We start from the raw sequence: 13,800 nt of genomic DNA, 5'->3' as shown, positions 1-13,800 counted from the left end.
GGCATATATTACAGACAGTTCTGTACAAGTACCAGTCATATGTTGGCCTTCGGACGAAGCTGAATCTATCCATACACAGATCATTGTCACAGCCCTGTCCACACAGCCAACATTTCCAGCAAAAACATCTTAAATTTAACCCAAATTTGACACTCATTCACAGCAGAGAGGAATTAAACAACCTCTGAGTTCAGCTTACAAAGTGTTTGGACACATGAGCCACTATTAAAGATAGCCTAAACGTCACAATATTAAAACAAAGGGCATTTAATGCATATATATATATATATCGCAAACACATGTCATATGAAGTAGTAGATAAACCACCTTTCAAATGTTTGGGACCTTTAATATTTATTCAATGTTTTTGAAATAAGTCTCTTATGCTCACCAAGGCTGCACTTATTTGATCAAAAATACAGTAAAAACAGTAATATTGTCAAATATTGTTACAATTTCAAATATCTATTCATTTATTCCTCTGATGACAAAGTTTTTAGCAGCCATTCCTCCAGTCTTCAGTGTCACATGATCCATCAGAAATCATTCTAATTTGGTAATCTTATTATTATTATTGTTTTAATTAATGCTGAAAATAGTTTTTGTTGCCTTATATTTTTGTGGGACCTTTTTTTAGGATTCTTTAATATAAGTTACATTTTTTGTAACAACTGTCACTTTTGATGCACTTAAACTCTGCCGAGTAAAAAATACTAATTTAATTTTTTCTTTAATAATGTCTTACTGATCCAAAGTTTTGAAAGATGTCGCTTACTTAAATATTTCGTATCTAATGCAATGGATTTTTAAAAGTGACTTAAGTGTCCAAATACTTTGGTGCAACTATATCTTTAAAAATGTCATGATTACAGACACTATTGAGCACAGTACAATGGTGTAATTTGTACGCTCATTTCAAACATTATTAACATGACAGAAACCAGATTACTTAAAAGGAGTCTTTACATGTGTCGACAAGCATGTTTCATGATATGCCATTTCAGCACACCAGCACGTTTCCACTGGCATCGACGTGGGATTCATATCCTGTTGTCATTCATAGTCACTTGTGACTTTTGGAGAGAGCCACAGTTGTTCGATCCAACCAAGTCTAGCTCAAAACGAAACAAGCATATTTGAACGGTAGCCCAGGTTATGAAAAGCTCTTTCTGTCCTTGGCGGCAGGCATACCTGTCTGACAACTCAGCAAAATGTTTGCTATAAATAGATGTCCTTCCATCTTTATCTACTGTAAAGTGGCTCATTTTAACAGTTACTCTTCTCCATAATGTGCTAGTGCACTTCCAGCCCCATATATTCTGCATTTTCCGCAGCCGGCAAGTGGCCGTTGGTGTGTGTTTTGAGCTCCAGGGGGCAGAAGTCCTGCTGGTAGTCTGGGTTGTCCATGCTGTTCTGGGGGTTGAAGCCCTGTTCGCTGAAGAACGGCTGTCTGGAGAGGAGCTGTGTGTGGGACGTGTTCAGATACTCAGGTGGGGCGGCAGCAGCAGCAGGGCTCTTAAAGCAGTTCAGGTACTCTTCCTCAGTTTCGTCCAGTGCTGATGAAGAGTGCGGAAGTGTGCGGGGAGGTCCGGGGTGTTGGTATATTGGGTTGTTCATGCTGGACATCAATGATTCATTCTGGTTGACATATTCTGGGAAAAGAGGAGAATATGGGGTTAAATACACAATTTATTCTATCTATTATTTTAATTAGCAGTTCATTAAGATCTACATACAAAAATACCCTAAGGGTATTAGCATCTATTAAAGTTATTGGCACCTAAATTCATATAATTACCCTTGTGACATTCCAAACCTATGCAGGCTCTTAAGGAAAGATGAAAAAAAAAAAATTAAAAAAGAAGGACAAATGATATCCCAATGCTTTTGCGTTTTTTCATGCAAAACCTTTATGATCCCGCCAGAAACTTTGTTTGCTTGATAAACACTAAATATTGTCATACAAACATAGCATTAGGGGCTGACAAACTTTGCGTTCACTAAATATTGTGATTGCCACATAGCATTTGCTTTTTCCAGAGAAATCTTTTTCGGTTTGCTTGCAAAAAACTTCGGATGTGTTCGCTTGCAAAAGTTTGGTATTCCTTCAAGAAACCTTTGAGTGAATGCAAAGTTTCTAGGGGGAATCCAAACTTCCCAAACAAACAAAAAGTTTCTTGGAAGAGCGCAAAACTTTTGCCAATGTACGCAAAGTTTCTTAAAGGAATGCAACACTGTTGCAAACAAACGCAAAGTTTAACACAAACAAACACACCATTTCTCTTGGGATGCAAGGGCATTGAAATATATTTTATTCTTCCATATCCCTTCAGGGGCTTCACACAACCTTGTATGACTTTTATATTTTGAAAAAGGTAACGCTTCACAATGCGCAAAATTTAAACATTCTGAGATTTGAAAGTGAAATTTGAAGTGTTTTTCATGAAAACAGACTTAAAGTTTGGGCTGCTCCTAATGCAAGCACTTAGAGCCCACAAGTAGTGTATACTGTAGGTACCTGACAGCCTCTGATGATTTTGTTTTATGTAAAAAAGCAGTGTGAAAATTCTTTACACTTTGGTACAGCTTTAAAAATACACAAGGGTCAGTAAATGATTGAATTTTTACTCTCCCTTTAAGAGTACAAATCAGAGCAAATCAAAAGAATGCAAGATCAGCATTAAGCAACACTGAGGTGCTCATTTCACCATAAAATAAAATGTGCCTCTTTATGCCATTTTTGTCCTCATTCAGCATATTTTATTTTCAGGAGATATTACAAGAGATAAGCCGATAATATGTCTCACAATATGTGAGACAATTTGAACAAGTTAAACATTTTAACTCTCTAAAGTTTTTTAAAAAAACCTCCAGCCTGTGCTCTTACCATTCCAACCTGGAGCGGGCTGGAAATCTCCCTCGTGGAAGCGTTCTGTCGGATCTGGGATGTAACGCAGAACTATGCTGTTCTCCCTTCCTGGGAAACCATTCTGAGAGAAAATAAAAGTATATTACTTATCAAGTGTCATTTTGGTTAAACCGGTTTCATTTCCTGTAATTGTCAATAGGTTACTGGCTAGAAGATTACAAAAGCACAGCTGGGTACAGTTGTGTAACAAGTAGACCTTTGTCTTACATTTCATTCAGTCTTTCTTCAGCTATGCAAACTTTTATGTTCAGGTTGATCAGTTCTTATTAAAAAATATCATGTATTTTGACCCAAAATATGAAAATACATACAAAAAGAAAAATGTATAAAATGTATTTTCCTCCACGCCATTTACATTAAAGATGTCCTGGTACCAGTACATTTGTTCATATTAACAATAAAAAAATAAAAATAAAAAATAACAATTGCATGAGAAATTCTTTTAAGTGGCAAATAGTTAAAGAAACACCATGGCGTTTTAAATCTGAAATGCACATGCTATAATAACTGCTACTGCAGTCTTAAAATCTATTAGATTTTGTCCTACTTACTTATTTAATTTTTGGTTGTGCAAGTTATTAGTTTTAGATGGTTTTTCTTAATCTGTTTTTGCTTTGAATTATGGAGTTCCTCAGGGCTCCATTTTGGCCCCTGTTCTGTTCTTATTACAGTATACTGTATATGCCTCCTTTGGATTCTATTTTTATGAAGCATGGGGTGTTATTTAATTTCTATGCAGATGACACCCAAATATATTTGCCCTTGAATCTCAATGACAAAAACGCTTAAGGTCCTGTAGCGGTGTGCCTGTCTTATATCAAGTCACTTTTTTTTTTTTTTTTACTTCTTAATGAGAGCAAAACAGAGGTTAATGTGTATGTACTTTTTGGCCTTTTAGGTATCTCTGATTGTGACTTAGGAGATTTGGTCTCCTACATGTAAATGGACTCCTATATATTCTGCACTCACATTTAAAAAACAGATAAATGCTGTAATTAAATCCTTTTTTCACTTAAAATTGCTAAGGCTAAGAGTTTCTTAGCTTTTGCAGAGTTTGAGAGAGTGATGCAATGTTGTTTTTCATCAGTGGGCCAAAACTGTGGAATAGTCTTCTGGTTTCCCCCGATTAGTTTAATCTGAATCTGAATTTAAATCAATATAAAAAGCCCATCATGTTACCCAAACTTATAACTGCTCCTATAGTCTATGGTCTAATCACTTAGTGTTTTGATGTCTCCTCCCTTTATTGCATTGCGGCCCATTAAGTGTATACACACTTTTATGTTTTAAACATTTATTTCAGTATGATTTGTACGGCACAGTGGTCAACTACTGTTGTTTTTATTGTATCTTTAACTTTATACATAAAATGTGATTTCATTAGATATGAAATGCGTAACTTACCCCGTTTCTGCTATGACAGTTCCCAGTGCTGCTGTTGAGACTCTGAAACAAAACAAAAGTAACCATGTGTTTATTATTAACTCTTTAAAAACAAGTATATATTTGTAACATAAACCAAATGTTGTTGTGAAATAAACAATTTTTCACTAGTTTTTCAATAAACAGTGAAAATGGGTATTGGAAGATTGATTGAACTTCATTGGTGTTTTAACCCCAACTAAGTGCACCATTATTATATACACTTATCCTATAATAACTTACATATACATTGCAAAGCCATTAAAATAATTAATTGTAATGAACACATTTATATGGGAGAGGTAATGGGTAATGAAATATTTAGCTGAACTTGCATCTTCTCCTTTTGAAGACCCCTGTGCTAGGGTTGTAGTACTAACATGTAAGGTAATGCATTTTTTGCACTTTGTTGTATTATTTCTAGTCACTCTTTGTACTATGGTTAATCCATTCAACTGACATAAAAAGATGATTACTGAAGACTGGATAAATCTTTGTATTCAACACCATGTGCACAAAACAGGCCTGTACCTGTTATAAGGAGAACAGAAGCCAGCCTTATTGAGGCTCCTGGACCATAACAAAACCTAGTCAGCAGTTCACATAAGAATGTCGCAGGATTTCCTTTGCAAAACATGTTCATAAAACACAAGGAACTAGGGAAAAAAAAACATTCGCTAAATAAGCTATCATCTGTCAGAGAAACTACAGCCTTAAATGGCTATGCCATAATGACTGTGTTATATAAGACTCCATCTAAACTCAAGGCCTTCATTCTGCCAAATTTTTTTTAACAAGTGTTGCCCGCGAAAGCAATCAGACTTGAAAGGCTGAAGGAGCTTTGCACGCACTTAGCGGCAGGCGCGAGGCCAGGAAGCACTCAGAATGCTGAGGCCTGGCAAGTCCTCTTGGACAGACATGCTTAGCTTTTCTGCTGCGGAACGGTCATTAATCAGGAGGCAGCTGGGAGGAAGCGGGGGAGAAGGTGAAAAGACAGAAGGACAGCGGAACAGGAAGTCCAGAAGGCCGACGAAAATCAGGCCAGGTACATACGCCTCTGCAGTGTGAACTTTCTGTCCTTTTGAGTGAAAGCACACAACTCTGTCATCAGGTTTGATATCGTCTCCAGTCACTGCATTACAAGGACTGTTTTAAGATGGGCTGTCCTTAGAGCTATTGCATTGCATTCTTTCATTCATGAGTCCAGTGTAACTTATATATATATATACACGTATATATATATATACACACACACACACACACACACACACACACACATATATATATATATATATATATATATATATATATATATATATATATCAGTTATGGGCTAATATTAGAGATTTCTTCACTTATTTGCATTGTGTAATATTGGACGTACTGTATATTCGCCGATAATCATGCATGCTATTAAATGTAAAATGTGAAACTGTTTTTAACAAAACTGAAAATGAATATTATTATTTCATACTGTAATTATCATGCTGTGATGCCTAAATTAACTAAATTTTTTAACTATTGATTTTATTTTTATTTATTTATTTAATTATTTAGTTTTAGTGTTTTATTTTGAATTTATTTAAACAAAATTTAAATATTGGTCAGCAAAACAGTAATACTGTGAAATTTAAAACAGCTGGTTTTAAAAGTAATTTAATCTTTATTGTCACATAATCCTTCAGAAATCATTATAATATGCTGATTTGCTGCTCAAGAAACATGTCTTATTATCAGGGTTGAAAACATTGTGCTGCTTAATATTTTTGTGGTATATACTCATGATTTTTTGTTCAGTTTTTTTTTAGTTTATTAATAGAAAGTTCAAAAGAACAGCATTTATTTGAAATATATATATTTTTGTAACAATGTCTTTACTGTCATTTATTTAATGCTGAATATAATTTTCTCTGCTGAAAAAAAAAAAAAAATACACTACCATATTTAGTGTTTTTAATCTCTGTTCTGTAGGGCTGCCCTCAACTAAGGATTTTTCTGGTTGACTAGTAGTTGTTCATTTTAAGCATTAGTCGACTAATCGCATGTTTATTAATAAACAATTTAAATCATTATAATGATACTCTAATTGCCTGCATAGCCTAATAAGCGCTCAAGCACACGCATAAAGCTTGCCACAGCGCACCGGCAGAAGTAATGATTATGAATTTGTCATAAATCACAGTAGTTGCTGCTACTTACATATTTCAGATGATAAGCCATATTTGTGGTGAATGAATGATAGGTAAGTGTTTTGATGTCCTGCCTGGATGTACTATAATATAGACCAGTCATTAACAATCTGCCTGATTTGGCTAATGTGGGTTTGTATTTATTTATTTGTTTTTTTCTGGGACTAAGCGACTAATAAAGTTTTGGTCAACCAAGCCTCTTCTGGTCGACTAACGGTTAGTCGACTATTAGGGGTCAGCACTACTGTTCTGTTGAACTGAGTAAAAAAAATCATATTGGCTGTCATGTAATCTTTTACAGTGTCTTTAGCCTGTTTATATCAAGGTTGAAACTCTAGATTAGTAATGAGTTGGAGTTTGAAATTACTTATAGAATGTCATGAACTGAATATGGACCAGTAGAGTGTGTATTACCACAGAATGGAGCAGCTGTGTGCGGGAGGTGCTGGGGCTGCTGAAGAAGCTGTGATTGGGCACTAAATACTTGTCTGCATCCACAGCTTCATCCAGCTCTCCACTCATCAGACTGCGGTAGAACTTGGAGTCAGAAGGACTGGGTAAATGCATCCGATCATCACCCTGCCAACAGGAAAACACTCATCAGTGATTATATGTGAGAAATTCTCCAGTGAAGAAATAAGATTTGTGCTTCTCTCACCTGAATGACGAGATAGCGGGGCGGGTCACGTGCCATTTTAGTAAACTCAGAGATGAGCTCCCTGAAGCGAGGTCTGCTCTCTGCATCGATCATCCAACCTGGATGAAAACAGAGACGTGAAGATAAAGGAGATAATGAAAAAGAATTTAAGTTTAAGAACTGCAAATGTAACGTCTCCTAACAACCTAATGCTATTGCTATTATTATTTATTATTCATATGTATAGATATTAGATATTGGCTGACAGTGATTTTTTTTTTGTGTATGCTCAAAATTAAGCATTGAAAATATTAATATTAATACATTTCATGTGTGAAAACCATTTATTAAATGGAAAGAAAGTAATACATAGTACAGCAATGATTCAAACTTACATTTGACCATTATCATGTACACATCAATGGTGCAGATAGGAGGCTGAGGAAGTCTTTCTCCTTTCTCTAGAACTTCAGCAATTTCACTTGCAGGAATCCCATCATAGGGCTTTGTTCCAAATGTCATCAGTTCCCAGACTGTCACACCTAAAGTAGTGTATCATTCAATTATTTTTTTTTTTTTCTTAATAAGTTTCCTTTTGTACACTGACATCTATGGAAGACCGTTTCTGCCACTGAATAAAAAATGAAAAAGGTTATTGCGACTTTTAATCTCACAATTCTGACATTTTTTTTCCACAATTGCGAGTTTATATCTCACAATTCTGACTTTTTTTCTCGCAATTCTTACTTTTTTCCTATAACTCACATTTACGAGTTATAAAGTCAGAATTGCATGATATAAACTCGCAATTGGGAGTTAAAGTCCAATTTTGAGGGGGGAAAAGACTGATATGTTCTCAGAATTGCGAGTTTATATCTCACAATTCTGACTTTATAACTAGCAATTGTGTATTTATATCACACAATTGTGAGTAAAAGTCAGAATTGCGAGATATAAACTCACAATTCTGACTTTTTTTCTCAGAACTGTATGATATAAACTCACAATTGCGAGTTATAAAGTCAGAATTGCGAGATAAAAACTCACAATTGTGAGATAAAAACTCCCAATTCTGACTTTTTCTCGCAATTGTGAGTTTCTATTTCACAATACTGACTTTTTTTCTCAGAATTGTGTGATATAAACTTGCAATTTTTTTTTGGGGGGGGGGGCTGATATGTTCTCAGAATTGTGAGATATAAATATATCACACAATTGTGAGAAAAAAAGTCAGAATTCAGGATATAAACTCGCAATTCTGAGTTTATATCTCGCAGTTCTGACTTTATTTCTCAGTATTGAGTTTATATCTTACAATTATGACTTTTTAACTCGCAATTGCAAGTTTATATCATGTAATTCTGAGAAAAAAAGTCTGAATTGCGAGTCTGTATCACGCAATTATGAGATAAAAAGTCACAATTACCTTTTTTATGTTTTATTTAGTGGCAGAAACAGCTTCCATAGAAGTCTATATTAGTAAAATAAACTAAAAAAATTAACTTTACCGTCTGAAAAAAAGCAATGACAAATGTTTCTTACATTAGATAACTGTTACTAACCGTAACTCCAGACGTCACTCTGGTGGGTGTATGTTCTGTGCAGGATGGATTCCAGTGCCATCCATTTTATTGGCACCTGTTGAAGAATATATAGACGATAAAAATCTCTATTTCAAATGTTAGAATTGGAAGTGGACACATTAGATTCTAAAGATGAAATCTGATTGTTAGTAGTCCTAGCCTTATACCACTGAGACACTGATAAGGCCATATTCATCACCTCATTAGTTTTTATGACAGTTTATGCTATAGCACTAATGCATTATATACACTACACTATACGAATTTCTGTAAAGCTGCTTTGAAATGATGTGTACTGTGAAAATCTTTATACAAATAAATTTGACTTCACAGTTTAGGGACAGTTTTCATCTAGTAAAATGAAAAACTGCTAAACTTCTGTCATCAAGATCCACTTTCTCAAAAAAGAAGTAACAGACCTTTCCGCCATCTGCGTGATACTCCTTCTCATCGGCATTCAACAGCTTGGCCAAGCCAAAATCAGTGATCTTCACATGCTGAGGGGTCTTTACCAACACATTACGAGCAGCCAAGTCTCTGTGCACAAGATGACGCTCTTCTAGGTAACTCATACCCTAATAAAAGTCAAAGAGAATTTCAAAAGCTTTTAGTTGACATAAGTAAATATAATGATGTACTCCTTCAGGCTGGAATAAAAATTTACCAACAACAGAATAAAATACATTAATATGGGCTTCATGACTGCATATTATCCCAAAAGCTTATTTAAATGTTATGATACACAAGTATTTACAGCTTGAACTTCAATAATGCAATCAAGAAAAAAACAAGTGTTAAGTTTTTATGAGCCACATACAGAAACATTAACAGATTCAAACGGAACAATGTCATCATACGGAGACACATGAATGGAAAAATAGTGGAACTCACACACTGCAATAATTCAATATGTGGAATTTAAAAAAAAAATAATAATAATACACACACATGTATATGTATATATGTGTGTGTGTGTGTGTGTGTATATATATATATTATATATATATATATATATATATATATATATATATATATATATATATATTACATATATATATATATATATACATATGTGTGTATATATATTTATATATATATATAATCAGAAGTTAATAAATTTCTATTATTTGCATACATGAATAGTTTTTTTATGCATTTCACGTGTAAATGGAGCATAATGAGATACATAATGAATCTGAGAGCAAACTGACTAATCATGACGTGAAAACACTACAATAAATGTAAATATGCTAGGAATAGGAAAAACAGAAATTAAACTAGGGTGCCCCATCAATCAATAATTTAATTCATTTTTAATCATCGTAATTAATCATTTTATTTAAAATAATTAATTTAAACAATATATAACAAAAAATATATATATACTGTATTAAAAATGTATTAAAATGCTTATTTTTAACAATTAATTGAACTGAGTATATTAAATTTATATCTCTTAAAATATCTGTTAAAATCAAATGTCATTCATTGATCGATCACAATGTGTGAAATGTAAAACAAGTGTAAATAGGCTCTAAGAAGTGCATGGATAAAGGAAAGCATTACATGGATCTTTAGAATTACTGTGCAAATTGATGATATTCAAACAAAAAAACAGTCGACAGTTGGTATTCAGGAACATGAACGTATATTTGATCAAGCTTTTCTCAGAATGTTAAATCAACATATCAACCATATCGTACATTTTCTAGTCATATTCCGATCAAAGAAATCTTATTCCCTCAGCAGTGAGGACCGAAAATGCCTGTCTTCTAAAAGAATCTTCACAGCTACTGATTTGCACTTCAGAAATTAGATATGACTAAAATGAATGTTTTGAATATTTGTGAGTGGTACAGATCTGAGTGATAACACTTATTTTTAGTTTCTTATCACCAGCAAGAAACCCGGATAGGCGCATCAATTCATTCCAAATCTAAAAATGACTTCTTTTATCTTCTAGTTCAGCTTTAACCACAGTATATTAAACCAAGTACATTTCCCGTTTTCCTTTTATCATACAAGACAGTGGAAAAAACTAGAAAAGTAAAACAACAACAACAACAAAGAGAACAGGACCCAGGATGCCAATCAATTAATGATTAATCAAATTAATTGCTAATAAAAAGAATCTGTGTACACAGATTGATAAGCATAATTAATAATTGTATTTTAAATAATAAACAGTGTTAGGAAGGTTACTCTGGAAATGTAATAGGCTACAGATTACAAGTTACCCTATTTAAATTGCAATAAGTAGTGTAACTATTTCAGTTACTTTATTATGTAACTGATTACATTTGATTACTTTTCTAAATTTGTAACGAATGTTTTCAATTGTTAAACATTTAAACCAGGCACAGTTAACCTTACAGTACAACTCAACAATGATTACTGTAAGGCTTTTAAAATCGTTCATCACTTGAATTAAGATTATAATAAGATTATAATAATTTTAAAGTACAGCCACCAAATCACACTTTACTGAGGTTAAAGATACTAAGATTTAAAATCATAACAAGAAATAGAAAATATTAATACAAGAAGTATTCAGATGTAACCCCCTTTGTAATCGTTAACATTTTCATAAGTAACTGTAATTTAAATACACTTTTTTTCTCAATAAAAGATTACATTTACATTTATTTTGTAATTAAATGTTTTGTAATTTAGTTGTTACATGTAACTAGTTACTCTACAAACTGATAATACATTTAAATAACTGTAAATAATAAAAGTTTTAAAAGAAAAATATATTAAATATTTGATTTCAATAATAAATTGTACTGAACATTAAACTGACATCTCAAACATCTATTCATCATCAAATAAAATGACTCAGAGGTTAACAGAAGGGATGAGATTAAAAAAACAAATCAATTAAAAGAACAATCCATTTACCTTAGCAATCTGCACACACCAGTTGAGCAGGTGTTGAGAGCCGATGTTGTCCTTGTTTTCTCTGACGTAGTCCAGCAAACAGCCGTAGGGCATCAACTGGGTGATAAGCTGGACGGTGGAGGTCAAGCAGATGCCGAGCAGACGACACACGTGAGGATGCTCAACGGTCGCCATCACATAGGCCTCCTTTAGATACAAACAAATGAGGTCAGCACATATATAGTATACAGCAACAATGTTGTAGTCCCTACAGACTTAAAATTAACAAATGAGGTGCCTTGAGCACATTAGCAAATATTTGAAGGAATGGTGGCCTGGGATTCTGAAGAAAAACGCTGCAGGAAAATCTAAACTTAGCACAAATACTAACAATCAAACTCCGGGGCAATAAACTAGATTTTTCCTAGAGCTAAGAGCTGCCAATACCAACAACCTTTTCCTTTCAAAAAATGAGGGAGTGACTGGTCTCTATTTCAACCCCCTTTTTAATTTATTTTTTCTTTTTAATATTCAGTGTCTGTGCAGATCTGTTACATTTCAGATTCTGCAGATTCTCCGAAGGTTATACCGGGTGTTTACATAGATGAGTTATCTTCAAAGTGACCTTGAGAAGCAGCCTGCACAGCCACATCCTCACAATCAAAGAGAATATTGGAGGAAATTACATTCTTTGCGTTAGAAATGTCTTGTTTGCTGTTGCGGTGATTCAAAAAGCAGGAATTTCCTCCTCCAGGTTGAAGTTTTCTGTTCTATATCAACTCCACACACAACATCCGTTGGGACTTGGTCAGATTACCCTTTAACTCAAGGTTATGTATGATAGATTTCAGCTGCACCCGTCACTGGAGAATGAGGCCTTTTCTGCGCAATAATTATCTTAAAGAGATACTCCACCCCAAAAGGAAAATTTTGTCATTAATCACTTACCCCCATGTCGTTTCAAACCCGTAAAAGCTCAGTTCGTCTTTGGAACACAATTTAAGATATATCATCCGCGCCACTAGTCTGTGCTGTTTCTACATTTATTTAGCTTTGATTTAAAAGAAAACAGCGCATCCTTGTGGCGCGGATGACACAGAAGAGCATACTCAGCATACGGTGATATGGAGAGACACAGAAGAGTCTGTTGACAAATTAATTGTTGAATAAAGTCGTTATTTTTGTTTACTTCACTTACAAGAAGTGTTCCCGTCGCTTCATATAACCCAGATTGCATGTCTGATGGCAGATGGAGTATTCTGACTATGACTTTCATACCTTTTATGGACCTTGACACTGTTATTTACTTGGCAGTCTATGGGACAGTCCCAGGCCTTCCGGTTTTCATCCAAAATATCTTAAATTTACGGGCATTTACGGGTTTGGAACGACATGGGGGTAAGTGATTAATGACTAAATTTTTATTTTGGGGTGGAGTATCCCTTTAACTAGAATGACAAAATGTCAGTTTTACTGTCTGTGTTTACTGAAATAATTTACATGTTAATTGGATCACACAGATACAGCGCAAATGCAAGAATAATCACAGTATAGGCAAAGAATGTAGGGAAAAGTGTTTGATTTTAGTGAAATACACAGCCATCTTTTTAAATGATGTTAAAATTGAAGTGAATAAGGTCTGATGTGACATGACGAACACCAAAATTCAGACTCTGATACTCACATCCAAGATCTCCTGGTTTGCTTTGGGAGACGTGGCTTCTCGTAAGACCTTAATGGCGACAGGGATCTTCACATTCTCTCCCTCTGGAACCCACAAGCCCTGCAGCAATGGACACATATCTGTTTTAATATCTCATGCTGCAAACAAAGTAACACCCAGTGTTTTGTAACCGCTGAGGTTTCACAGCTGAAATCATCTTGAGATAAAGAGATAACCTTTATGTCTACAGATCAACAACTAATTGTGCTTGTGGTGTAGAGAAAATTAAGAAGGCATCGTAAGAGAAAAGAAGAAAAAAGCACGTAGCAACACGTTTTTAAATAAGCAACCTTAAAGAGATAGCACACCCAAAATTAACCTTATGTCATCATTTACTCAAGTTGTTCCAAACCTGTATGAACTTCTAAGAACTCCTGAGCACAAAAGAAGATACTTTGAAGAATGTGGGTAAAACAGAAATACTTTCTGGTCCCCAT

General features: G+C 34.2%; 1 protein-coding gene across 1 annotated transcript in view; it reads right to left on the bottom strand.

Annotated features, from left to right (window-relative positions):
- Window positions 1-481: 481 nt before the first annotated feature.
- LOC109046603 (epidermal growth factor receptor-like) overlaps window positions 482-13,800 on the bottom strand; it is a 62,808-nt gene continuing 49,489 nt past the window's right edge. Inside the window, exons 19-28 of the mRNA XM_042717793.1 lie at window positions 13,325-13,423; window positions 11,662-11,847; window positions 9,180-9,335; window positions 8,740-8,815; window positions 7,573-7,719; window positions 7,199-7,296; window positions 6,955-7,119; window positions 4,334-4,375; window positions 2,888-2,990; window positions 482-1,652 (exon numbers count right to left, since the gene is read on the bottom strand). Coding sequence (XP_042573727.1) covers window positions 1,294-1,652; window positions 2,888-2,990; window positions 4,334-4,375; window positions 6,955-7,119; window positions 7,199-7,296; window positions 7,573-7,719; window positions 8,740-8,815; window positions 9,180-9,335; window positions 11,662-11,847; window positions 13,325-13,423 — 1,431 coding nt within the window. The 3' untranslated portion in view covers window positions 482-1,293. The remainder of the gene's footprint in view (window positions 1,653-2,887; window positions 2,991-4,333; window positions 4,376-6,954; window positions 7,120-7,198; window positions 7,297-7,572; window positions 7,720-8,739; window positions 8,816-9,179; window positions 9,336-11,661; window positions 11,848-13,324; window positions 13,424-13,800) is intronic.

The sequence above is a fragment of the Cyprinus carpio genome, chromosome B2 (genome assembly GCF_018340385.1).
Source record: "Cyprinus carpio isolate SPL01 chromosome B2, ASM1834038v1, whole genome shotgun sequence".
In the NCBI taxonomy this organism is placed as follows: Eukaryota; Metazoa; Chordata; class Actinopteri; order Cypriniformes; family Cyprinidae; genus Cyprinus; species Cyprinus carpio.
The sequence above is the reverse complement of the archived record's forward strand: the minus strand, read 5'-3'. Positions and strand labels throughout refer to the sequence as shown.